This window comes from Pan paniscus, chromosome 2 (genome assembly GCF_029289425.2).
Source record: "Pan paniscus chromosome 2, NHGRI_mPanPan1-v2.0_pri, whole genome shotgun sequence".
In the NCBI taxonomy this organism is placed as follows: Eukaryota; Metazoa; Chordata; class Mammalia; order Primates; family Hominidae; genus Pan; species Pan paniscus.
Genome location: NC_085926.1, coordinates 134753214 through 134779236, shown reverse-complemented (window position 1 = coordinate 134779236; position 26023 = coordinate 134753214). Strand labels below are relative to the sequence as shown.

Sequence of the window (26023 nt, the reverse complement as noted above, 5' to 3'; positions counted from 1 at the left end):
CCACATGTCAATCAAGCCCCGTGCGTGATGTGGAGGGAGCGGAGGCTGCCCGGCGGAGAGTAGAGAGCTAGAGGGTGAGAAGCGCTGGGCCGGACCAGAACTGTCTTCGCTTTTCCCTCTGCGGCTGCTCTGGTTGGTTACTTTGAGCCTTCCTCCTCAGCGCCGCAGGAGAGACTTAACAGCAAAAATGACTGTGTCCTGAGTTCAGCCCCCACTGCTCTGGGAGCTTCCCCCTGGTTTCTGCACCTGAAGAATGTCATCCCAGCCGAAGGTTCTTAGGAGCGGGGAGCGACAAAGAAAAACAAAGAAAAGCAGACCTGAAAATTGGGACCTGGGAGAAATGTAAGACATGTGCTTAATTTGAGGCACAGACCAAAAGAAGCTGAGTCTGAGGGCCCTCTAAAAGTGTCCTCGTGCTTGGGCAGCTTACATTCTTGGCGGCAGTAGTGTTATGAAGAGGACCTTCGTAGCCAGGTCTGCCCATTCTTAGGGCTCCAGCCACTGGCTGAGGCATCAGTAAGTTGGTTCTTCCCCTCGCCGGTGCTGCAGGCCCCCTTCCCCGCCCCCGCGCCGTAACCTGCCTCTTTTTTTTTTTTTTTTTGAAACGAGTTTCGCTCTGTCGCCAGGGTGGAGTGCAGTGGCACGATCTCGGCTCACTGCAACCTCCGCCTCCGGGTTCAAGCGATTCTCCTGCCTCAGCCTCCCGAGTAGCTGGGATTACAGGCATGTACCACCACGCCCAGCTAATTTTTTTGTATTTTTAGCAGTGACGGGGTTTCACCATGTTGGCCAGGATGGTCTCGATCTCTTGACCTCGTGATCCACCAGCCTCGGCCTCCCAAAGTGCTGGGATTACAGGCGTGAGCCACCACGCCCAGCCGCCTCATCTCTTCTTAACCATCTTTGTGGCACAGTTTAGGGTCGCTCCTCAGGGAAGCTTGCTCAGTTAGGTACCTTCCTTGGAGCACAGGTGTTTTCTCCATCCGATCTATTGAAATGGTTTGCCTGTATGCCTACCTAGATTGTAAACTCCGTTGAATCAGTAACCATGTCTGTTCAGTTTCTCCCTAGGGCCTTGCAGTAGGGTAGATGGTCAGTAAATACTGTTTAAGGCATTAATACTTTTTATTTTAATCCTGGCCCTGGATATCAGCCTCAAAAGTTTGCAGTTTTCTGCATTTAACTTCAAAATTATTTACGTGATTGGTAATGCATGCATGTGGTTGGCCTGTGCTGTAATTTAGATGTTTGTTCCCCTAAACCTCCTGTTGAAATTTGATCCCCAATGTTGGAGGTGGGGACTAATGGGCAGTGTTGGGTCATGGAGGTGGTTCCTTCATGAATAGATTAATGTCCTCCCTGGGGAGAGGGTAAATGAGTTATCTTTATTTCCACCAGAGCTGGTTAAAAAGAACGTCGCACTTCCTTTCTTCTTTTGCGTCCTCTCTGGCCATGTAATCTCTGCACACACCAGCTCTCCTTTGCCTTCTGGCATGAGTAGAAGCAGTCTTAGGCTCCCATCAGATGCAGATGCTCAGTCTTGAACTTTTCCAGACATCAGAACCATAAGCCGAAAAACCTTTTCTGTTTCTAAATTATCCAGCTTTGGGTATTCCTTTCTAGCAACACTAAAGGGACTAAGACAGCCTGCCATATGTAGGATCACAAGGTCAAGCACAAATTTACCTATTTATGCTGTACTATCCTCAGGTTGGCTGGGACAAGTAGACCATGAAACTGGGCAACAGCTACTCTATGTCTACATTCTGTTATTAGCATCCAAAGTGAATAATGGCGGTGAATTTTGAGTTTATTCTAAGGGTTTAAATAACTTTGCATATTTTATTATGACTGGTATGGACTGAATTGCATCCCCCCCAAAAATTCATACCGAAGCCCTCACTCCTAATGTGACTATATAAATGTTTCTTAACTTACAAAGGGGTTATGTTCCAATAAACCCACCATAAACTGAAAATACCTTAAGTTGAAAAGATCTTAAGTCAGAAATGCATTTAATGCTTCTAACCTACCAAACATCATAGCTTAGCGTAGCCTACCTAAAACATGCTCAGAATACTTACATTAGCCTTCAGTTAGGCAAAATCATCTAATACAAAGCTTATTTTTTAATAAAGTATTGAGTATTTCATGTAATCTAAATACTGAATGAAAAACTGGATGGTTTTATGGGTACTCAAAGTACAGATTCTAGAGTGCATATGGCTTTTGGACCATCATAAAGTCAAAAAAATCTTAAGTCAGGGACCATCTCTAGTTGGAGCTAGGCCTTTAGGGAGGTAATAAAAATTAAATTAGGTCATAAGGATGGGGCCCTAATCCCATAAGATTAATGTCTTTATAGAAAGTGGCACCAGAGAGCTCTCTCCATTTGAGAACACAGCAAGCAGACAGACATCTGCAAGCCAGGGAGAGAGCCCTCACCCAAAACTGACCATGCTGGCACCCTCTTTTGGACCGCCCAACCTACATAACTTTGAAAAAATAAACTTCTGTTGTGTAAGCCACCCAATCTAGTATTTTATTATGGCAGCCCAAGCTAATACAATGGTTTTATTTGTTGATACATTTTATAAAGTTTACAGACTGAGATATTATATTCATTTTTGAAGAAACTGTTGTCCAGAGTTAAAACTGTTGCTGCAAAATCACCCATCAAACTGTTAGCACAGCCTGACTCAATTTTAATTCTAATTACATATTTAACATACAATGGAGGCAGAAGGTGTGAATATAAATACAACAGGTAAAATACAGAAATACAGTTCTTGCCTTCATGTAGCTTACCACCACCTTAAGTGGGGAAAATTAACCCAGCAAAAAGTATGCTGAAGTCATACATTTAGGGTTTTTGTTTGTTTGTTTGTTTGTTTTTTTGAGATGGAGTCTCGCTTTTTTGCCCAGGTTGGAGTGCAGTGGCACCACCTCAGCTTATTGCAACCTCCACCTCCCGGGTTCAAGCAATTCTCCCGCCTCAGCCTCCCAAGTTGCTGGGACTACAGGCACATACCACCACACCTGGCTAATTTTTTGTATTTTTAGTAGAGACAGGGTTTCACAATGTTGGCCAGGCTTGTCTCAAACCCCTGACCTCAGGTGATCCACCCACCTCAGCCTCCCAAAGTGTTGGGATTACAAGCGTGAGCCACAGCACCCAGCTAGTTTATCCTCTTAATTTTCCTTCTTTAATCTTTCTCATCACTCATTCTTAACAGGAACTCTTTAAAAAAAATTTAAGAAACCTCCAAAAATATATGCAAAAGAGGAGTCAAAGAAGAAAACTAAGCAAACAGCAATGAAAAAGGAAAGCATAGACTGGAAGGGCAGATAGGCAGAAAGGCATGTATGTAATTGCACTTAAAAGGGATGCAGTACATGTTTTAATGGGGTGGGAGCTGTCCCAGAGACTTCCTTTCACACAGTCTGTCTCCCCAGCTTCCAAATATAAACATGCACATGGCTGCTGCTTCCTCTCTTTCAGGGGAACTCAAACCAAAAACAGGAATCATCCTTGCTAATTAGTGCTGAGTGGATCAGGGACTAACCAGAATCAGGCAACAAGAAAATGTAAGTCAAAACTTATGATCAGCCCTGGCAACAGAGCTAGACCCTGTCTCTACAAAACAAAATTTTTTTTAATCAGCTGGGCATAGTGGCATGTGCCTGTAGTCCCAGCCACTCTGGAGGCTGAGGTGGGAGGATGGCTTGAGCCCAGGAATTTGAGGCTGCAATGAGCTATGATCACACCACATCTCAAAACAAAAACAAAACTTATCTAGGGACTACACGTGGAGCTTTGGATATGGGCAGCTAATCTGTCTACGATTAAAAACACACAGGTGGCTTACTTTATTAATCCAAAATAAAAGAATTTGGGAACACAAGAAAGGGAAAAATAAGCCTCCATGTCAAGACCTTTCCCAGAAACCTGATAGCTTAGAGTTAGAAATTGTTATAGACAGTCCAGTGCAAGGAGGACATTAAGCCACAGGGGAAAGGAGTTGTGTGGCCAGGTTAGTCAGGCAATTAACTAGAAAAAATCTGTCCACATAGAGGAGCCTGCATAATAAAAAGGTATTAAATGATAGTAGAATATTGCTAGAGCAGAAGATAGCTAGAAATATAATCAATAACCAGGTTATGGAAGTCAGGCACCTTAGAGTTTATCCTATAGGCAATGAGAAGCCATTCAAAGGGTTTTTGTTTTTGTTTTCAGCACTTTAAAGATGTCATTCTCGTTTTCCAGCCTCCATTATATCTGTGAGAAACTAGTTGTAATTCTTATCATTGTTTTCTTGTATGTCTTATGCCTTTTTCTATGAATGCTTTTAAGATTTTGTTTATATTTATCAAAAGTTAACACTGATGTTTCTAGGTGTCTTATTCTATGAATGCTTATAAGATTTTCATTATATTTATCAAAAGTTACACTGTGATGTTTCATTACACTGTGATGTTTGTTTTGGTTTTGGTTTTGTATTTATCCTGCTTGGGGTTCATTTCATTCCCTGGGTCTGTGGATTGCTGGTTTCTCATTTTCTTTTTTTTTTTTTTTTTTTAATCAAATTTGGAAGACTTTTGTCCAGTATTTCTTCAAATTTTTTTTTCTGTCCCATTCTGTTTCTCCTCTTCTTCTGGGACTACAATTACACTCATGCTAGACTTCTCAGTACTTAGTACAGGTCATTCAGGCTCTATTCATTCTTTTTTCAGTTTGTATAATTTCTATTGAGAGCCACTGTCTAGTAATCCCTGAAAAAATCTAAATGTTGACATTTTCCCAAAGCACAGTACCCTGCTGATGGCTGTAGTTTCCTTTGGGGAAGGTTTAGAGATATGTTAGTCAGGAAATCAGAAATTAGATGATATTACTAGAGAGAGGATTTAGTATTGAGTTTTCATTGACTGAAAAAGCAAAAACGGAACACTGAGGTTACCCAGAGGTGATAACTGCAGGGAGCAGCTGTCAATGATAGATCTAGTGAAAATGGGGAATCAAGGTGGATTATCAGGTCTCAGAAACTCAGACAAATGACCTGGCTGAGTATTGCTCAGACCCCTGAGAGGATGCTGTCTGGCTGATCCTACTACTTCAGGGAAGGATATGATGAGGCTAGTTGTGGGTGGGGAGGATGTCAAAAGAAGCTCAAGGCTGAAATCAATTGCTGCTGCTGGAGCAAAGGGCTCTTGCTTGTTGCTGGGATAACAGTGACAGAAACTGCAAACAAATGGAAAGGAGGAAGTCCCTTCTTCCCTTCTGCCTTCCAGTCTCCCTCTAATGCCCTTTATTGATGGAACCTAGTGAGACACCAGCTGACATAGAAAAAAATGTAGTTTGCAGGGTTTGAGCCACAGCATTACAGAGAAATGTATAGAAGGGGGAATGTGGACCTGAGACAATAGTTTAATAACCAGTACCATTTCATTTATTTGTGCTAAATTGGTAAGAATGGCCAAAATTAGACTTATTGCCATCATATGTGCTTTTACAGACTTTTAGACCTTTTTGAAAAGAATCTCAGGATACCATGTCAATTTTCTGCTATATTATGATTACTGTTGGTGCCTTTTTCAGGAGTAAGGAGTACTTTTACTGCAGCTCACACATACACTAGCCACAAAATCATAAACAAGGGCAGCCTTGGAAGAGATCTACATAACTGAGGATAAGCAGACCCTACCCCAACGTTAGGTCTCCAAACATCAGGGACAAAATGGCATGGGCTAGGTAGGACTGGCAAGAATCCACACTTCTCCCTATTTCTATTTCCTATGTATCGCCTAATGTGCTCATAATAAGGAGAAAACCAATTTCCTGTTCTAACTTTGGACAGCCACCCATTGTCATTAAAAAACCACTTATTTTCCCTTCTTTCCTCTTTTCTTGCCTCAACTCAGGCTCCTTTACCCAGCCCTATGACTTCCAGTTTTCTAATGCAAGTAGATGACAAAACAGGGTTTGGTGTTCAACATTTCACCTTATAGTGTATTTTTCACAAATGAAGGAGTTTTGTTGAACATTTGTAGAACATTTCTAATTTTTGAACTTCAGTTCCATTTGAGTCTTCTATTATTTAGTAATAGCAGTTAACATTCTCCTTCTACTATAATTTACCTGGAAAGACACCCATAAATACCAATAAAGATACCAGATTCATAACGTATTTCTTATATTTAATATTTGTATTTGAATATATTAGACTAGAATAAATTTTCTGCATTTGTATATATTATATAGCACTCTGTCAATTATATAACACAAAAGACATTCATAGGTAAACATTAAAATGGCAGTATACATATTAATAACTGAACATTAATGAGACAATAATAATCAGGTATTCATTTAATGGGAGAGTCTAGTATTTCCTGGTAGTCCTGCCTTCTTAAATTCCTCCAGTAAAGTTTATAGCCAGCAAGGACAAAAACACTAATCATAATGATTACCCCTCCAAAAACATCATAGATGCTAGGAAATATGTGCAGCACGAGAAGCTGCAAGACCATAGCTACCACAATCTCCAAATGTTGTACTGTGCTAACCAAAGCTGGATGGAATTTGTCCAAGGCATAATAAACTCCTAAGAATGCTGCAGTAGAACAGACACATATAGCAATGAGATAACTCCAGGTTTCTCCATCTAATGGGATGATGGGTTCTTGAAGAATAAACATAGTAGATATTCCCCAAATTGTCCCAGTCCAACCAAAAGTAAACAGTGCAGTCCACATGCTGATCTTCTCCTTGATGGATCTGTATACTATCATTGAGAGAGCAGTGGTCAGTCCAGCCATCACAGTCATGGTGTACCCAAAGGCTTCTTTCCAGGCATTTAACAAAGAATTGTCTTCATCAACAATGTTTGGGATCATGACAAGACAAACACCTAAGATGCTGCAAACAACTGTAGCCATGTCAACATAAGCCATTTTCTCATCTACGAGTAAAAAAGCCAAAATGGCACTGAAGACTGTAGTTGTGGCTCTCCACATAGTGGTCCCATTGCTGGGAGGAACTATTGAAAATGATGTATAAGCACAAGTGATAGAAATGACATTGCATACACCATAAAAGAAGAGTCGTAATCTGTATCCACTGGGTCCAAAGGGGGCCTCCTGATAGTAACACACAACTAACACAGATAAGACCTGAAAAACAGAACGGATAAAAATCAGTTCTAGAGATGGAACTTTAGACCGATCAGAAACAAGCCTAGTGATAAGAGCTACACATCCATGAGCCAAAGCAGATCCAAACAGCACTATCCACATTTTTCGGGATTGAAAAATGTTTTTTTCTGCAAAGCTCTGGAATTGTCCAATCTCATTGATCATTGGGTCTTCTGTTGGTGGAGGTAGGGTATCCATGGTTCCAAAGAAAGCTCTTCCTTTTTTTTTCATTTCACTCAGCAGACCTTTCTTTGGATTTTCCTCCATAAAATTTCCATAGTCTTCATTGATTTCTTCATATCCGTCATCGCCAGGCTGGGGATAATGAGAAGTATATTTCACCATCACTGTGTTGGGATGTATTTTCACCCGTTTTTTAACTGGATATTTTCTGGAGGGAGAAGTATCCATTTCTTCAGATAATCAATTCTATTTAAAGAAAAAAAATGACAAAAAGACATTCATTTCATTGAAAATTTAATTTCTATTATAATCATATGCATCAATTCAATGATAGAAAGTAGAGGCTGTAACAGTAGTCCAGAAAAAAAAGAAATTAGAGATGATCTGGCAATATGCCTTATCAGATGTATGGTACCTACTGGAATTGTTTACCCTTTTTTCACTCTCATCTGAAGTCTGTCCCCATTTCTCTTTGCTTACTTGTTTCATTCAGCTCTATTTTCTATCTTTATACCACAAACGGATTTTTCCATCTTTTCATTCCTACCTGTTTCTCCACCTATCCAACAAGCAAAACACAGAAAGATAAATAATAACTTAGGTCAAACCTTTCCTTCTCATTGGGTCCATTTGCCTGTTATAAATTATTAGTTAAGTCCAAAGTATTTTGTATAATCAATTCTGTATAATACCAGAATTCACCTTATAAATTATAGTGATTTTTAAACATTTATTCTGGACTCCCCATAAGTTTTGAGATATAAAAATACACTGAAATTAGAACATAAATAACATGAATTTAGTAACACTCATGCATTGTTGGTAGAAAGGTTAAATTGTACAACCTCTCTCGTGAACAGTTGGACCATATGTATTAAGATTTTAACTATCCTCTACTCAGCAATACCACTTTTAAGATTTTATGCTAAAGAGATGATCACAAGATGCTTTTTACATTCTGAATAAAAAAGGGGGGGAATAAGAATACGTATTTATATTTGTTTACATAACAAAGAAATTATATAAATATACCAAGAAAACTAATGGTGGTTCAGGTGACAGGAGAACAAAAATGGAAGAAAACCTTTTTGTTATTTATTTTTTTAAATTTTTATTTTTGAATTGTGATATTATCCAAAAAAATAGAATTAAAATGTTTATCTGTTAAGAAAAAGAATATATCAAAAAATGTGGGGAAAATGTACATACAGGAGAGTTCATTGTAGCTTACTACAATGAATGTTCATACAATGGAATACTATGCTATCTATTAAAAATGACAGTGTAGGCACGGTGGCTCACACCTGTAATCCCAGCATTTTGGGAGGCTGAGGCGGGCGGATCACTTGAGGCCAGAAGTTTGAGAGGAGTTGGCCAGCCTGGCCAACATGATGAAATGCCATTTCTACTAAAAATACTAAATTTAGCCGGGCCTGGTGGTATGTGTCTGTAATTCCAGCTACTCGGGAGGCTGAGGCATGAGAATCACTTGAATTCAGGAAGCAGAGGTTGCAGTGAGCCAAGATTGTGCTACTGCACTCCAGCCTGGGTGACAGAGTGAGACTCTGTCTCAAAACAAAACAAAACAAAAACGATGTCCACTATATAATGTCAAGTGGGAAAAAAAGTTGAACTTACTGTAAGAATTAAATAAAATAATGCATATAAACAATTTGCCACAGTGCTGGCATATAGTAAACTCTCAATAAATGTTAGCAATAAATTTGGCTTCCTTTCACCTATAACAACTTTATGAAACACTGGGTATCTTCTACAATATTATTATTTCTTTTAGACCTTTATTTTTTCACTTGGTTCTTTCTTTCCTTCCTTTCAACAATTTCCTATTTCCCTCCCAATGATCCTCTCCTCCCGCTTAAAAAACAAAAAAGAAGCCAGGCACACTGGCTCATGCCTGTAATCCCAGCACTTTGGGAGGCCGAGGTAGGCAGATCACCTGAGGTCAGGAGTTTGAGACCTGCCTGGCCAACATGGTAAAACCCTGTCTCTACTAAAAATGCAAAAATTAGCTGGGAATGGTGGCAGGCGCCTGTAATCCCAGCTACTCAGGAGGCTGAGGTAGGAGAACTGCTTGAACCCAGGAGACGGAGGTTGCAGTGAGCCGAGATTGTGCCACTGCACTCCAGCGTCAGCAACAGAGCAAGACTCCATCTCAAAAAAAGAAAAAGAAAAAGAATCTTTTTTTTTCTTCCTCGTGACTCCCTGATTTCTTGCCAAAAACTCATCGGTTCCAGGATCCTAAACAATGGCCCAGAAATAAAATCTCATTTTGTTCTTCGACACCATCTGGGGAGCTAACTGTTCTATTCCTATTTACTCCTTTCTTTTCTAAAAGGCACCACCTTCAGCTGGAAGAAGTCATGAAAAAAATATCACCTGTGCCTCCAAACCCTTCTATTTCCTAGCCTGGATGTCCCATTTGCAGTCCTTCTTCCTGCACACCACTATCAGGCTAATCTGACTGTTCTTTATTTCCAACTTTTGCCAGGACATGTCAAATCATAGCTTCAACAATCCCAAACTGAATAGTCTTGTTCTCCCAAATAGATTTTTTTCCCTAATGTCCTCATTTATGTCTGTGATACCACAATTTTTCCAGTTCCCCAAGCTAGAAATCAGGGAATACTGTGAATTATCTTTTCTGCCATCTTACTTGCATTTGGTCACTAATCTTACTGTTTTCGTCTTTGAAATATTCCCGTTTTTCCCTTTCTCCTCCAATTCTATGTAACTTTTATAATTGTGGTTTGCGTTATTGTGAATTCCCATCTAGAATATTGCAACAGCATCCTAACTAGCCTCCCTTGAATCCCAGTCCCTCTCTAAAATTTATATTATCCCACTGTCACATTGCTCTTCCTTTAAAAGACTCAAAACAAAAACAAAAACTTCTCAAGCTTTCCCCATTCAAGAACCTACAGTGATTTCCTAATCTCTACCTTATCAAATTTCAACTCCTCTGCCAGGCGCTCAGTACCCTGGCTAATCTAGCTCCTATCAGTACTTAGGTCTTCAACACGCCTACCTTGCTCTGAGCAGTCAGTCCAGTGTCTTCCCTGTCCTCATTCTCCATATATACCCTAAGCTTTTATTCTCACCAGTTTCCCTTCTGCTCCAACTTTGTAAACACTGTTCATCTTTTTTTTTTTTTTTTTTTTTGAGACGGAGTCTCACTCTTCGCCCAGGCTGGAGCGCAGTGGCACAATCTCGGCTCACTGCAAGCTCCACCTCCCGGGTTCACACCATTCTCCTGCCTCAGCCTCCCGAGTAGCTGGGACTACAGGCTCCCGCCACCACGCCCGGCTAATTTTTTATATTTTTTTTAGTGGAGACAGGGTTTCACCGTATTAGCCAGGATGGTCTCGATCTCCTGACCTTGTGATCTGCCCACCTCGGCCTCCCAAAGTGCTGGGATTACAGGCGTGAGCCACCGCGCCTGGCCAACACTGTTCATCTTTAAAGGCCCAGTACAAATTCTGTCTTTTAGAGACAGGCCTTTCCTCACCTCTAGCCACTTGTGTATTTTTCTTCCTTGTTTAAACATCTGCAGTAGTACTTCTAACCTAATATTTTGTAATCTAATAATTTTGTAACCTAGCTGTCTCAACTCAGTGGAATTTTGTTTCTAGTCACTGTGCCCAAATTTGATATGTCAAATAATAATTATTTTGAGACAGGGTGTCACTCCGTTGCGCAGGCTGGAGTGCAGTGGCGTGATCACTGCTCACTGCAGCCTCGACCTCCAGGGCTCAAGCAATCCTCCCACCTCAGCCTCAGCTAAGACACTTGTACACCACCCCTCCTGGCTGTTTTTTACACTTTCTGTAGAGACAGGGTTTTGCCATGTTGCCCACGATGGTCTCAAACTCCTGGGTTCAAGCAATAAGCATGCCTCAGCCTCTCAAAATGCTGGGATTACAGGCGTGAGCCACCACGCCCAGCTGCACTATTATTTTTTTTTAATTCAACAACTTTGTATATTTTTAGATACAAATACAAAGTTATATCATGCTTTCAAGATATTCTTTTACTAATTCTCAGAACAATGCAAGGCATAAATATTTGTGCACACTCATGCCTACTTGTGTGATCCTGAGTTTAATAGAAGAAAGGATAGAAACTAGCTTGGCTTATACATTTTTTAAAATATTATTTGGCTCATTTTCCCTAAAAACATCAAGAAAGGAATTGCCACATGCCTAATTGAAAAGATATGCTTAGTGGTAAGGATATATATACATCAACTTTTAAGAGGTTTTAAAAAAAAACTCCTCCCATTGTAACAGTTTATAGTTCACCACATACTACTAAAACAACCCATAAACCATGAGTGCATTATCAGGAGTGACAGGAGGGTAAGTCGACCGATGTGAAATTTACCTTGTAGGCAATTGACATTCTGCGGTGTATGGCAACTGGTCATGAGCAGTACGAAGAATTTAAAAGGATCCAATATCTCAATATGTTGAAACAAACTGTATCACTTGGATCCATCAATATCATTTTCCATGGTTAGCTTTTGTTTGTTTTTAGTTATTTATTTATTTTTGAGACGGAGTCTCGCTCTGTCCCCCAGGCTGGAGTGCAGTGGCATGATCTCAGCTCACTGCAACCTCCACCTCCCGGCTTCAAGAGATTCTCCTGCCTCAGCCTCCACAGTAGCTGGGATCATAGGCATGTGCCACTACGCCTGGCTAATTTTTGTATTTTTTTGGTAGAGACGGGGTTTCACCATGTTGGTCAGGCTGGTCTCAAACCCCTGACCTCAAGTGATCCGCCCGCCGCGGCTTCCCGAAGTGCTGGGATCACAGGCATGAGCCACCACGCCCAGCCTAAATCCTGTATTTTTAAAAACTAACAATGGGCCAGGTGCAGTGGCTCATGCCTGTAATTCCAGCACTTTGGGAGGCTGAGGCAGGTGGACCACTTGAGGTCAGGGGTTTGAGACCAGCCTGGCCAACATGGTGAAACCTCGTCTCTACTAAAAATACAGAAAATTAGTTGGGAGTGGTGGCACATGCCTGTAGTCCCAGCTACTTGGGAGGCTAAGACACCAGAATCACTTGAACCCAGGAGGCGGAGGTTGCAGTGAGCCAAGATCGCACCACTGCACTTCAGCCTGGGAGACAGAGAACTTGTCTCAAAAATAAAAAATAAAAATAAATAAAAGCACAGGATTTAAAGTAAAAAAAAAAGTTGGGTTCAACTTTACTTATTAATCATGACTTTGGGTACATGATTTCGTTTTCATAAACTTTAGTTTCTACATGTATAAAAGATAATTATACTTATTACCTATGATTATTACAAAGTATAATGATAAAATATATATAAATTAAATGGCATAACTTGTATATTTAGCACGCAATAAAAATTAGGTACTATTATAATTATTGCATAATTTTTTTTTAGGTTCAGGGAGTACATGTGCAGATTCGTTACGTGTGTGTGTGTGTATATATAATCTTTTTTTTTTTTTTTTTTGAGACCAAGTTTCGTTCTTGTTGCCCAGGCTGGAGTGTAATGACATGATCTTGGCTCACTACAACCTCCACCTCCGGATTCAAGCGATTCTCCTGCCTCAGCCTCCCAAATAGCTGGGATTACAGGCATGTGCCACCACGCCCGGCTAATTTTGTATTTTTAGTAGAGACAGGGTTTCTCCATGCTTGTCAGGCTGGTCTTGAACTCCCTACCTCAGGTGATCCGCCTGCCTCAGCCTCCCAAAGTGCTGAGATTACAGGCCACCGCGCCCGGTTCGTTACATGTATATATTATGTAATGGTAAGGTTTAGGATTCTGGTGTATCCATCACCCAAATAGTGAGCATTGCACCCAATAGGTAATTTTTTAACCCTCTCTTCCCACGTACTCTAACCCGTTTCAGAGTCTCCAGGGTCTATTATTTCCATCTTTATGTGTAATTGTTTAGCTCCCACTAATAAGAGCTTATAAGACAGAACATGCAGTATTTGATTTTATGTTTCTGAGTTATTTTACTTAGGATAATAGCCTCTAGCTCTATCCATGTTGCTGCAAAGGACATAATTTCATTCTTTTTTATGACTATGATGGCTTTTTGTCACCCCAGATTCACTTTGTCACCCAGCGAATATGGCTGGCTCAAGTGATCCTCCCACCTCAGCCTCCTAAGTAGCTGGGGCTTCAGATGCCTGCCATCACGCCTACCTAATTTTTGTATTTTTTGTAGAGATGGGTTTTCGCCATGTTGCCCAGGCTGATCTCAAACTCCTGGGCTCAAGTGATCCACCAACCTCAGCCTCCCAAAGTGCTGGGATTATAAGCATAAGCCACCACACCCAGCCTATGATGGCTTTTTGGTGTATAAACTTGGCTATGCTGAACTACACTTTCCAATTTACTTAATCAAACACTAATCTATCTAAGTTGCTGTTGTGAAGAGATTTTGCAGATGTGATAAAAGTCCCTTTTGTTTGCTGTAAATGTGTTGATAAATAAATAGCCCCTAATCTGTTGACTTTATCCTGGGTAGGCCTGACTTAATAAGGGGAGCCCTTTAAAGGTGAGGGCTTAGGCCTTTCTTAAATTCAGAGACTCCAAACAGCTTATGCCCTTGGGGTTCTAGCCTGTTCATGATTTTTTCTTTACTGCCTGTGGACAACAAGCATTATCCTGTGCTCACGGGGTTCTAACCAGTTCTTTCTCTTTTGTTTTGTTTTTGTTTGTTTTGAGACAGAGTCTTGCTCTGTCGCCCAGGCTGGAGTGTAGTGATGCAATCCCGGCTCACTGCAACCTCTGCCTCCCAGGTTCAAGCAATTCTCCTGCCTCAGCCTCCTGAGTACTTGGGATTACAGGCACCCACCACAGCCACCACCAAATCCAGCTAATTTTTGTATTTTAGTAGAGGTGGGGTTTCGCCATGTTGGCCAGGCTGGTCTCGAACTCCTGACCTCAAGTGATCCATCTGCCTCGGCCTTCCAAAGTGCTGGGATTACAGGCATGAACCACTGCTCCCGGCCCCAGCTGGCCCTTAAATCTCCCCTTCCTGAATGACTGCCTGCAGACTTCAGACTTGCTTATCCAGCCCCCACAAGAACATAAGCCAATTTTTTTTTTCTTTTTGAGATGGAGTTTCACTCTTGTTGCCCAGGCTGGAGTGCAATGAAGCCAGTTCTTTATAATAAATCCCCTACTGGTTCTGTGTTTCAAATTAACTCCTAATTCTGATATGTTAGAATTCTCTCCTTGCTTGTTGTCTTCTGCTAACTCTAATAGGCCACCAAAATTCTCTTGGTTGCAAGCATCCAAATGTAAGTTATCTCAGGTAAATTCTGGAGGGCCTCCTCAGTACACAAATCCCTGATGTGGGAGAGCCTTACATTTTGGGACTTAGAGTCCACAGATTTTTGCTGTTTGGTCTTCTTGCCTAGTAGGCAGCTCTCCTTGGCAGGAACTAACAGTATTCACGTGGCCCCAGGAAACTAGGAAATTTTATTTATTTATTTATTTATTTATTATTTATTTATTTTTAGACAGTCTCACTCTTGTCGCCCAGGCTAGAATGTAGTGGCATGATCTTGGCTCACTGCAACCTCCACCTCCCAGGTTCAAGTGATTCTCCTGCCTCAGCCTCCCTCAGCCTCCAGAGTAGCTGGGATTACAGGCATGCACCACCACGCCCAGCTAATTTTTATATTTTTAGTAGAAATGGGGTTTCACCATGTTGGCTAGGTTTGTCTCAAACTCCTGACCTCAGGTGATTTACTCGCCTTAGCGCAAAGTACTGGGATTACAGGTGTGAGCCACCATGCCCAGCCGGAAATTTTATTTTAGAGATAAGAAATTTAAGACTCAGAAATTTTGAGTTCTGGCTTGGCCACCAACTAGAGTAATAATTATTGTCTGTCTTAAGAGAAAGTGTTTGGGATGATAATTTTTGGGATCTTTTGACATAACCGTCTTCACAATCGGTTTGTCTTTTTAATGATTTCATACTTATAGTGTTTTGATATCTCTCCCAATGCAAGACCACTATGTAGTTTAGCCACTGTAACTTTCTACAATCTGCTCTAAGTCGTTCTGATCCAAGTGCCAACTCAACTTTTCCTCCTTCCTCAGAGACGAGTGCTCTAAACCAGTATCATGGCTCCAGTTCCTCTGACAAGGATTCACATGGGGTAAGTGCCCACTAAGGCAGAGGTGTCTACTTCAGCAGTGCAGAGCAACTCAGCTAAGTAGAGGGAATATGAAATAGAACCAGAAGTCTAGCCTGCTTAGCTACAAATGTTTCCACCAAAAATAGTGGATACAAATGAATTAAAAGTATGCACAGTTTGGTGTCTGCTTGAACAATGGGCACATTCAGTGTGGAGAGCTTAAAATGACTATTTTTATCCAAAAGAGGAACTATTTCCCAAGCTAGATCCCAGAATATGAGGCCTGAGACCACCTCATTCCTATGGTTGAGAAAAGTAATACAGAATTATGGAGGCTGGCACGTCGGCATGTCCAAAATTTGCAGAGTGGTTAGCAGGCTAGTCCAGAGAAGTGCCAATATTGTGGTTTAAGTCCAAAGTCTGTTGGCTAAAGAATTCCCTCTTGCTTGGAGGAGGTCAGTCTTTTGTGCTATTCAGGCTTTCAACTGATTGGACGATGCCCACCCACATTATGGAAGGCAATTTGCTTTCTCCAAAGTCCACCCTTTCAAATGTAAATCTCATCCAAAAACACTCTCACAGAAACATCCAGAATAATGTTTGACCAGCCAAGTGGACACATAAAAGTAACCATAATTTTTTTTTTTTTTTTTTACGGCCGGGTGCGGTGGCTCACGCCTGTAATCCCAGCACTTTGGGAGGCCGAGGCAGGCAGATCACAAGGTCAAGAGATCAAGACCATCCTGGCCAACATGGTGAAACCCCGTCTCTACTAAAAATACAAAAATTAGCTAGACGTGATGGTGCGCACCTATAGTCCCAGCTAATTGGAAGGCTGAGGCAGGAGAATTGCCTGAACCTGGGAGGTGGATATTGCAGTGAGCCGAGATCGCGCCACTGACTCCAGCCTGGCTACAGAGCGAGACTCTGTCTCAAAAAAAAAAAAATTAAATTTTTAGGGCATAACTGCAGCTGTTCCTTAGTAATTTGTATCTGCTTTAAACCACTAGAGAATTAAACTATTCTCAATCAATTCTAAAGGGTGCTGGAAATACATGTCTTTCAGCATCTTCAGGCTGAGTTTCAAGTGCTAGTTTCCTGCTAGTTTCCCAGTGCATGCCTCACATTTTGGCCCAGTCAAGTAAGTCCCATCACCAGCAAATCCACAGTGATTCCACATCAGGAAATTCCCAGTGGTTCCATATCTGAGCTTGCTCAGAATAAACTTCTCACCCAAGAGCTTATTTACCACCATCGGATCTCTAAATAAATAACATTTTGTTTATTCCTATTACAAAAGCAATATATGTTCATTATAGAACATTTAGAAATGTGGGAAAACAAAGAAAATAAAAATCACTCATAATCCTACCATTCAGAGACAACTACAGACCCTTCCAGAAAGATTTTTCTTACAAAACTGATATCAAACATTATATCCTATTTTATAACTTCCCCATTTTACAATACATTGTAAACATTTCCATGTCATTAAAAATTACATAATATCACTTTTAATGGCTAGTTAATATGGAACCAACAAGGGCTTTGAACACATTAACTTCAGCTCTCTGAAAGCTGAAAGGCAAATGGGATGACAAACTACCCTTATACAGAATTAGGTTCATAACAATCACAGGAAATGCCACATATGTGAAAATAAACAGATAACAATTTTGAAGTTTTTCCATTGAATGTACATGAAGGAATGTTTTGTCTTTTTTTTTTTTTTTTTTTTTTTTTCTGAGACAGAGAGTCTTGCTGTCGCCCAGGCTGGAGTGCAGTGGCCCAATCTCTGCTCACTACAACTTCCACCTCCCAGGTTCAAGCAATTCGTGCCTCAGCCTCATGAGTAGCTGGGACTACAGGTGTTAGCCACCATGCCCAGCTAATTTTTGTATTTTCTGTAGAGACAGGATTTTTGCCATGTTGGCCAGGCTGGTCTCAAACTCACGGCCTCATGCAATCAGTCAGCCTGGGCCTCCCAAAGTGCTGGGATTACATGTGTGAGCCACCACGCCCAGTCAACAAATTTGTTTTTTTCTTTTTTTTGAGACGGAGTCTCGCTCTGTCTCCCAGGCTGGAGTACAGTGGCGCAATCTCAGCTCACTGCAACCTCTGCCTCCCAGGTTCAAGCAATTCTCCTGCCTCAGCCTCCCGAGTAGCTGGAACTACAGGCGCGTGCCACCACACCCAGCTAATTTTTTGTATTTTTAGTAGAGACAGGGTTTCACTGTGTTAGCCAGGATGGTCTGGATCTCCTTACCTCATGATCCGCCCGCCTCGGCCTCCCAAAGTGCTGGGATTACTGGTGTGAGCCACCGCGCCTGGCTGTTTTTTTCTTCTTTTTGAGACGGAGTCTCACTCTGTCGCCAGGCTGGAGTGCAGTGGCGAAATCTCGGCTCACTGCAACCTCCGCCTCCTGGGTTCAAGCAATTCTCCTGCCTCAGCCTCCTGAGTAGCTGAGATTACAGGCATGCGCCACCACGCCCGGCTAATTTTTTTATATTTTTAGTAGAGACGGGGTTTCTCCATGTTAGTCAGGCTGGTCTCGAACTCCCGACCTCAGGTGATTCACCCACCTCGGCCTCCCAAAGTGCTGGGATTACAGGCATGAGCCACCATGTCCAGTTGGACTCTGATATTTATATTCACATTATTGGCCAGTAGGGAACTGATACCTGACTCAAAAATTAGTAGGATATGAAATCCTTCATTCTATCCATGAGCTTGTTATCCTTGAGAAAAAAATTTACTTTGAGAGTCTGAGGAATGATAAGTTTGTTACATTCCGGAATCTAGTTTTGGTGTTGTGTCCATCCTTTAGATAGGGTGCAGCTCTGTTTTACCATAGCAACAACTAACTTTTGTTTCCATAGCCACTGACTGCACTCCTGACCCTGCCAACCATCTTGCAAATGCATCCTCTTGCTTAGAAGAACCAGGGGAGGGGTGGGGCATGGTGGTTCATGCCTGCAATCCCAGCACTTTGGGAGGCTGAAGCGGGCAGATCACTTTGAGCTCAGGAGTTCAAGACCAGCCTGGGCAAAATGGCGAAACCGTCCCTTAAAAAAAAAAACAAAATCGCACCACTATACTCCAGCCTGGGAAACAGAGCGAGACCCTATCTCAAAAGGAAAAAAAAAAAAAAAAAAGGGCCAGGCACAGTGGCTCACGTCTGTAATCCCAGCACTTTGGGAGGCTCAGACGGGCAGATCACCTGAGGTCAGGAGTTTGAGACCAGCCTGACCAACATGGTGAAACCCCATTTCTACTAAAAATAAAAAATTAGCCAGGCATGGTGGAATGCGCCTATAGTCCCAGCTACCAGGGAGGCTGAGGCAGGAGAATCACTTGAACCAGGGAGGCAGAGGTTGCAGTGAGCCAAGATCACGCCACTGCACTTCAGCCTGGATGACAGAGTGAGATTCTGTCAAAAGAAAAGAAAAGAAAGAGGGAGAGAAAGAAAGAAGAGAAAGAGACGGAGGGAGGGAGGAAGGAAGGAAGGAAAAGAGAGAAAAAGAGAAGGAAGGGAGAGAGGGAGGGAGGGAGAGAGGAAGTGAGGGAGGGGAGGAAGAGGAGGAGGAAGAAAGAAAAGAAGGGCAACAACCAATATGTATGAATCAGTCCAAATTTATCATCATCACTGTGCCTTTCTGGTGACAGGTCAGTGGTGATAATGCTCTTTGAGGATGACTCCCTGCAGTACTAACGGAAGCACAAAAGTGCCAGAACTGGATGACAGCTCACTTATTTCAGGCTAGAAAAAAATCTGGGCACACTAGGCTGAATGATAAGCTCCTTGGCATGCTAGCCAAAATCAGCTTAAAAGAGGGCTACCTGGGTACAAGAGAACCCTTATTTTGGGTTGAAAAGCAGAAGCTTCCCAAGAGGGAAGATACACTGAAGCTGAAGGTGTGGCAATCCCCCCAACCAATTAGACTGGGGATGAAGGCTGCTTAGTTGGACTAGGAAAAGTAATGGATACTGGATTCCAGAGTGGGCAATGTTGGGAGGAGCAAGGTAGAATGTGATTTAAAGGGACTAAGAAATTTTGGGCTGAGCTAGGCTATAGAATGGTAGACAGACCTGAGGATTTTGCCGGGCTGTGTCAGTCTGGGTTATAGAAGGGGGTGGAAATTACAGCTAAGGGATTTGGAGATGAGGGGAGGTAAGAAGACAGATCTGATGGTATTGAGGTAGGGGCTGCTAAGAGAAGCATCAAACAGGAGGGCTAGCCCAGGTTTGAGCTGGACACTCCACTGACAGTTCTAAAGCAGAAAATTAGGGAAGGAATAGTCAGGGGCTTATCAGCTATGCAGGAGCTTCTAGAAGTCAACAGCTGGCTCTGGGAGGGAAAAGATTGAGAAAAACAAAAGAAATAAATAAGAGCAGAAGGTATAGGGGAAAAGGTAGGGGTGAGAGTTATCAGTCTGGTTAGAGCTGGGCTAAACATTTAGTCTTACCATCAGTTTGAAAGCACCTGGACCAGTTAGTTGCTGTACAGGCAAAGTCAAAGGGAGAAGCCTGGCCTCTCTCTACTCAGTCAAGGTTCATGACTTTAGGAGACTGTAATGAACCAGGCATACCAGGAAAGGAAAAGGTTAACTGAGGTTGAAAAAAAAACTTTATGTGGCACTTTTAAACAAGCAGGTTGGTTTGGCTTGTGTGACTATGATGGTGCCTGATTTTGAGCAGAGCAATTTGTGTTGTGACATTTTAAAATCCATTCTGGCACTTGGTGATGAATGTGTTGGCTGGCAGCTAAGAACTTGCTAGAATGCAAGTATGCAAGTCTTCATCATTTATAATCGACACTTCCTTTCCAGGAAAGAGCCTTTCTCATCTTTGAATCAGTGGATTTATCAATTTGCATAAAATATGCCATCCTCAATGAACACATATTTGTCATCTACCACTTAACTTTCCTTCTGTTAAAAAAAAAAAAAAAGCAGAATCACCTTCCTGTGAGTCAGCAGCTTTAAATTCAGCTGTGCTGGGTGAAGCTGTTAAGGGTAGGAAGGAGCCATCACTAGAAGGGGGAGAAGCAGGAATAAAATGATCCTTTTCTATTTCCATGATTTTTTATGTTTCTGTTTAAATGGTTAAATACCCAATTAGGTTAGATGCTAATTAAATGTAAAATTACTGGGCTGTTCCAATATGCATGTTAAAGTTGTACTTCTTGGTTGTTTGTAATTTACCTAACTCTTGAGAGATCATCAGAGCAGCCCAGCTGAGTTTAAAGAAGGCTTCCAACTGCCCAGGATATGCATCAGTTCCTGAACAAAAAAAGAACACCCCAGGATCAACAGAAGCTACTATCAAATCCTTCAAACACTACATGCACCACATGCTCACATTTGTCCTATTTTTGCTACTATTTATCCACAAAAAAGCCAAGCCTGAACTCCTTCTTGAGGCCAAAACTTAAAAATATACCAAATGAATCAGTTCAAAATTTTACAAATTTGGTTTGGCTTAATCATAACTGATTCTTCATACTATTGACACCATTGATTCTTCACACTATAGATACCACTCACTAAAATTACAACCCAGTCACCTCTTCCCATATACCATATTTCATTAAAATCAATGTAAGATAAGAAATGGTTACCAGATGCCATCGTTTCAGACCAAACCATATGTCAAATTTTGAATAAACCTAACAACATCTGATTGGTTAAGTAGCATACCTAGATTTATTAAAATCACTACACTCCTTTAATGTCTGTAGGAGAACATGCATGCACAAGCACACACACATGTTGTGTGTGCATTTATATATATATATATATATGTATATGCTACTGCAAAATTGAAGAGACTTTACCAAGTTCTGTCATTGACAGGGACATTATATATAAAGAATATACATACTGTAATTCACCTAATCAAGAGTTAATTTTATGGCCGGGCACAGTGGCTCACACCTGTAATCCTAACACTTTGGGAGGCAGATCACTTTGAGCTCAGGAGATTTGAGACCAGCCTGGGCAACGTGGCAAAAACCCATCTCTACAGAAAAATACAAAAATGAGCTGGGCGTGGTGACTCCCGCCTGTAGTCCCAGCTGTATACATGGGAGGCTGAGGCTGGAGGATTGCTTGAGCCAGGTAGCAGAGGTTGCAGTGAGCCAAGATTGTACCAGTGCACTCCAGCCTGGGTGACAGAGCAAGACCTTGTTTCAAAAAAAAAAAAAAAGAGTTAATTGTACCAGGAACATGTGGTGTCAAAATTTAAAATATGTGAACTCTTTGACCCAGCAATGCTATTTTCAGGGATATATCCTAAGATCATCACCAGTAAAGTATATAAAGATGTGCATGCAAGAATATTCATCATGGCTTTCTTTATACAATGAAAAATTGGAAATAAACTTCTCATTAATGGGATGCTGGTTAAAGAAAATCATTACTGTAATATGCAGCCATCTAAAAGGGTAATTTATATGTATATATATTTACATAAGAAAACCCTCATGTCATATTGCTGAGTAAAAAGAAAGATGTCAATGAGTATTCATGATGTGATTCTATTTATCCTTGCAAATGGTGGAAATTCAATTATATGGTATTTTCTCTCTTTTCTGTTTGTTTTTCATATATGTATATATTTCCTTTGAAATCAGAAAAAAATCAAGCTATTTTCATCAGAGGAAAAAAATCATTACTCTGTATTTCAGTCACACTAAAATAGTCACCCAAGAAGCCAATTGTAGCTCTTTTATTTCTGTGCCTTCTGTTGGAAGGAAAACTGTACATAAACAGACCACATTACAGAGAAAATTTGAATGGATGGTGTCTGGTGCCTAAACCAAAACAGAGGTGAAATATTATACAAACTGAAGAGGATGACTTTATCATAGTGTTTGAAAGAATTCTGTGTGTGTGTGTGTGCGTGTGTGTGTGTGTGTGTTGTGTGTGTGTAGATATATACTAGTATATTTTCATTACTAACCAAAAACATAATGTAAGTTCCAAATGGAAGCAAAGAATATAATTACCTTTGGCTTTTCTTACATAAGTTACCACCCCATAAATCTTTATGTTAATTTGGAAAAATCTGACCTGAACAGATGGACCTCATGCTGTTCTCTAAAACATGAACAGATTTCTGATCTTCTGGACCAGGAAATGAAGTCAGCACTAAAAGAGGAGACACCATCATCCAGCTCCTAGAATTTCAATCTAAGAATCTGTAATAAAAGCAGTATTTCCCTCTACAGAAATATAGCAAAGTAATATGTTTACGTCTTAATGGAATGTACTCTTGATATGATAAAACACAGTGTGATATTTATGGCACTGGTGGTGCTGGCTGTCTGGTCCCTGAACCTCACCAATTTTGGAGAATCCCCTTGCTGTGGTTCTTGGCAGGTAGAGCATTTGGCTTGATGCTCCCAAGTTTCTTATGGAAGGCACATCTCTGGGGCTGACACTCTGTGTGGATAAATCTTCATCTCATTAGCCCAAGGGCCTTTTTTCCATGAGCATTTTCACAGAAGCTGTTTCACAAATCAACTCCATTGGTGTTGAAGACCTAATAAAGGGCTCTCTATCAAGTAATTACAGCACTGAGGTTTGAATTTCTGCTCCACAACCTTCTAGTTGTTTAATTTATGTCGGGAAGAGACTGGTGGGATAAGCAGGCCTGAATCTGAGGAAGAACTGGGGCCAAGGAGGTGGCCTGTGAGGTCAGGAGATTGGTTACATAAAAGAAGAATGAGTAAATAGTTAAATACATCGAGGATAATGGAAGCCAGATTTTTTTACCAAGAGAGAAGGAAGTTACAAATAGAATAAGGGTGAAGACTAGAATGAACCCTGTAGTGTTGGAGTAGAGCTAGAGATATTGGAGTAAATTCATGAGTTTTAATATAAATGGACAGAAAGATATATAAATAGATATAGGGGTGTGTGTGTGGGTGTGTGTGTGTGAATTTCCTAGCTCTGTCTGCTAAAATGGCCTAAAAACAGTAACACTCCAGTAGCAATGACCACACCTAGCATCCAGATCTTGGTTCTAAAAATCCATTCTCAAGTAAAAGGAACCAGAGCTCAGTGGAGAAACAGCTGATGAAATAACTGCAATGATTGTGGCAGAAAAAATACCAGAAGAGCCTGAAATGTCTTGCACCCCAAAAAAGTACTCTCAGAATGATACAGAGATGCCAAAAGGACACAGGAGCTGGCTTGAAGGGTATCCCAATGGCTGGAACTGAAGCATTTTCAGCATCAAAACCAATAGTGATAGTAATGGCTTATAATCTATTGGATAAAATAGAAATCCACAAGTCCACGCTGATGGAAATAAGCCAATAAGAAGGGAGAGGAAAAAACTTCTGTACAATAGAATCCCAACTAGTAAATGGAAAACAAATGTTGTAATTAGAAAAACTACAATTTGGCAGTCATCCTAGTAACAGTTTATGCAAGAATCATAAAATAAGCAAGTGAAACTTTGTTAAGAAACCAGATGTTTACATAGCCTCAAAGTGTCCTCCTACAAAATACTTATTAATTCAAAGGGAAAGAGAATAACTTAACAGTGGAGAAATTATCACCTTAAGCCATCAAAGTTAACATCACCAACAAAAAAACAATATTATGTGCCTTTTAATATGATACATTTGGAAGAATACAATTTCACTTCTATCACATTCCTGCCAAAAAAAGTATCACCTGAATCTAATCAAGAAGAAACATCAGACAAACCTAAAATGAGGAACTCTACAAAAAAAAAAAGAAAGAAAAAGGCCTGAACTCAAAAATGTCAAGGTCACTAAAGATAAGGAAGGATTGAGGAAATGTCACAAATTAAAGATTAAAGAGACATAACAACTAAATGTAATTCATAATCCTGACTTTGATTCTAGACCAAAAGTAAGAAATATTTTTTCAAAAAGGAAATTGTTAGGACAAATGACAAATTTTGAATGTGGTGTGTGGATTAGATAGTGGAATTATATCAATGTTAAATTTCTGATTTTGGTGATAACACTGTGGTTATGCAGGAGAGGGTCCTTGTCTTAAAGGAAAACACTTAAGTAGTTAGGGATAATTGGATATCACCTCTGCAACTTACCTTCAGTTGGTTCAGAAAAAGAAAATGAATGGCAAAACAAATGTAAAATGTTTACAATTGGAGAACTTGGGTGAAGAATAATAAGAGAGTTATCTTTTACCCAGGAGTTTGTTGTATTATATTTGCAACTTTTATGTAAGTTTGAAATTACTGCAAAATAAGTTACAAAAATGGCAATACCAGTATTTAATTCGTTGGATTTTGGGGAAAAGTACATGAGTTAATATGTGTGGTATGTTTACAACAGAGCTAGACACATAATAAATGCTATATATATATGTTAGCAATGATGGTGATAGTGAGACAGTGGTGGTGGTGATGATGAAGTCCTGAATTTTAAACACACAGGTGCAGTGGCTCATACCTGTAATCCCAGAACTTTCGGAGGCCAAGGCGGGCTGATCACCTGAGGTCAGGAGTTCAAGACCAGCCTGGCCAACATGGTGAAATTCCTCCTCTACTAAAAATACAAAACTTAGCTGGGTGTGGTGGCAGGTGCCTATAATCCCAGCTACTCTTCTGAGGCATGAGAATCGCTTGAACCCGGGAGGCAGAGGTTGCAGTGAGCCAAGATCACGCCATTGCACTGCAGCCTCAGCCACAAGAGTGAAACTCCGTCTCAAAAATAAATAAATAATAAACACACAATTCATCTGAATTGGGATGAGTTGACTCTGGCTCACTTTTCTCCTTTTAGATTTAACAAAGAAATTAAAATAGTATTTACTTGCATTTGACATGCTAACAACAATGTAAATTTGTTTATTGCAATTTAAACACTGTTCATATAATGTTTTATACACTAGTGTCCCCAAGCAAAAGACATGTTAGGAATATTTTTTAAATAATCCAAGATCAAATTTTTAAAAAGCCATTTTCACCTTTCATTAATTTAGGCAATCTGGTGATAATGAGAATATGCAATACATAAATATATACATATATTAACATGTATTTAATAAAGGTAAATCATGTACAATGCTATTGTTTACGGTTACTATACAATACCATATACAGTAGCATTGTATATGATTAAACTTTATTAAATATATACATTAATATATATTACAATACATAGAATTAAAGACCATGAGAGTTTAAAAGATTTTGGGGATCATCTACTCCAATTCCTTTGAGAGTAAGTATATCTTCTCTCTACAGCAGGGGTGCCCAACCCTCAGTGCATGAACTAGTACTGGTCTGTGGCCTGTTAGGAACTAGGCCACACAACAGGAGGTGAGTGGAGAGCAAGTGAGCATTACTGCCTGAGTTCTACCTCCTGTCAGATCAATGGCGACATTATATCTCACAGGAGCACAAACCCTATTGTGAACTGTGCATGTGAGGGATCTAGGTTGCATGTTCCTTATGAGACTCTAATGCCTGATGATCTGAAGTGG

General features: G+C 40.6%; 1 protein-coding gene and 1 long non-coding RNA gene across 10 annotated transcripts in view; one reads left to right on the top strand and one right to left on the bottom strand.

Annotated features, from left to right (window-relative positions):
• The first annotated feature begins 348 nt into the window (after positions 1–348).
• On the top strand, positions 349–17044 carry LOC100992566 (uncharacterized). The gene is made up of 2 exons (XR_010111463.1): positions 349–3588; positions 15496–17044. It is a non-coding gene; the product is annotated as an uncharacterized LOC100992566 (long non-coding RNA).
• SLC35G2 (solute carrier family 35 member G2) overlaps positions 6179–26023 on the bottom strand; it is a 34813-nt gene continuing 14968 nt past the window's right edge. For 4 of the 9 annotated variants that reach the window (XM_003822489.5, XM_003822491.5, XM_003822490.5 and 1 more), the window contains exon 2: positions 6179–7620. In XM_003822489.5, the coding sequence (XP_003822537.1) occupies positions 6364–7602 (1239 nt within the window). In that variant the 5' untranslated portion in view covers positions 7603–7620 and the 3' untranslated portion in view covers positions 6179–6363. Of the gene's footprint in view, positions 7621–20737; positions 20816–22606; positions 22680–26023 lie in introns of those variants that run through there. The other 5 variants (XM_063602942.1, XM_055110511.2, XM_055110514.2 and 2 more) reach the window with 3 other exon arrangements.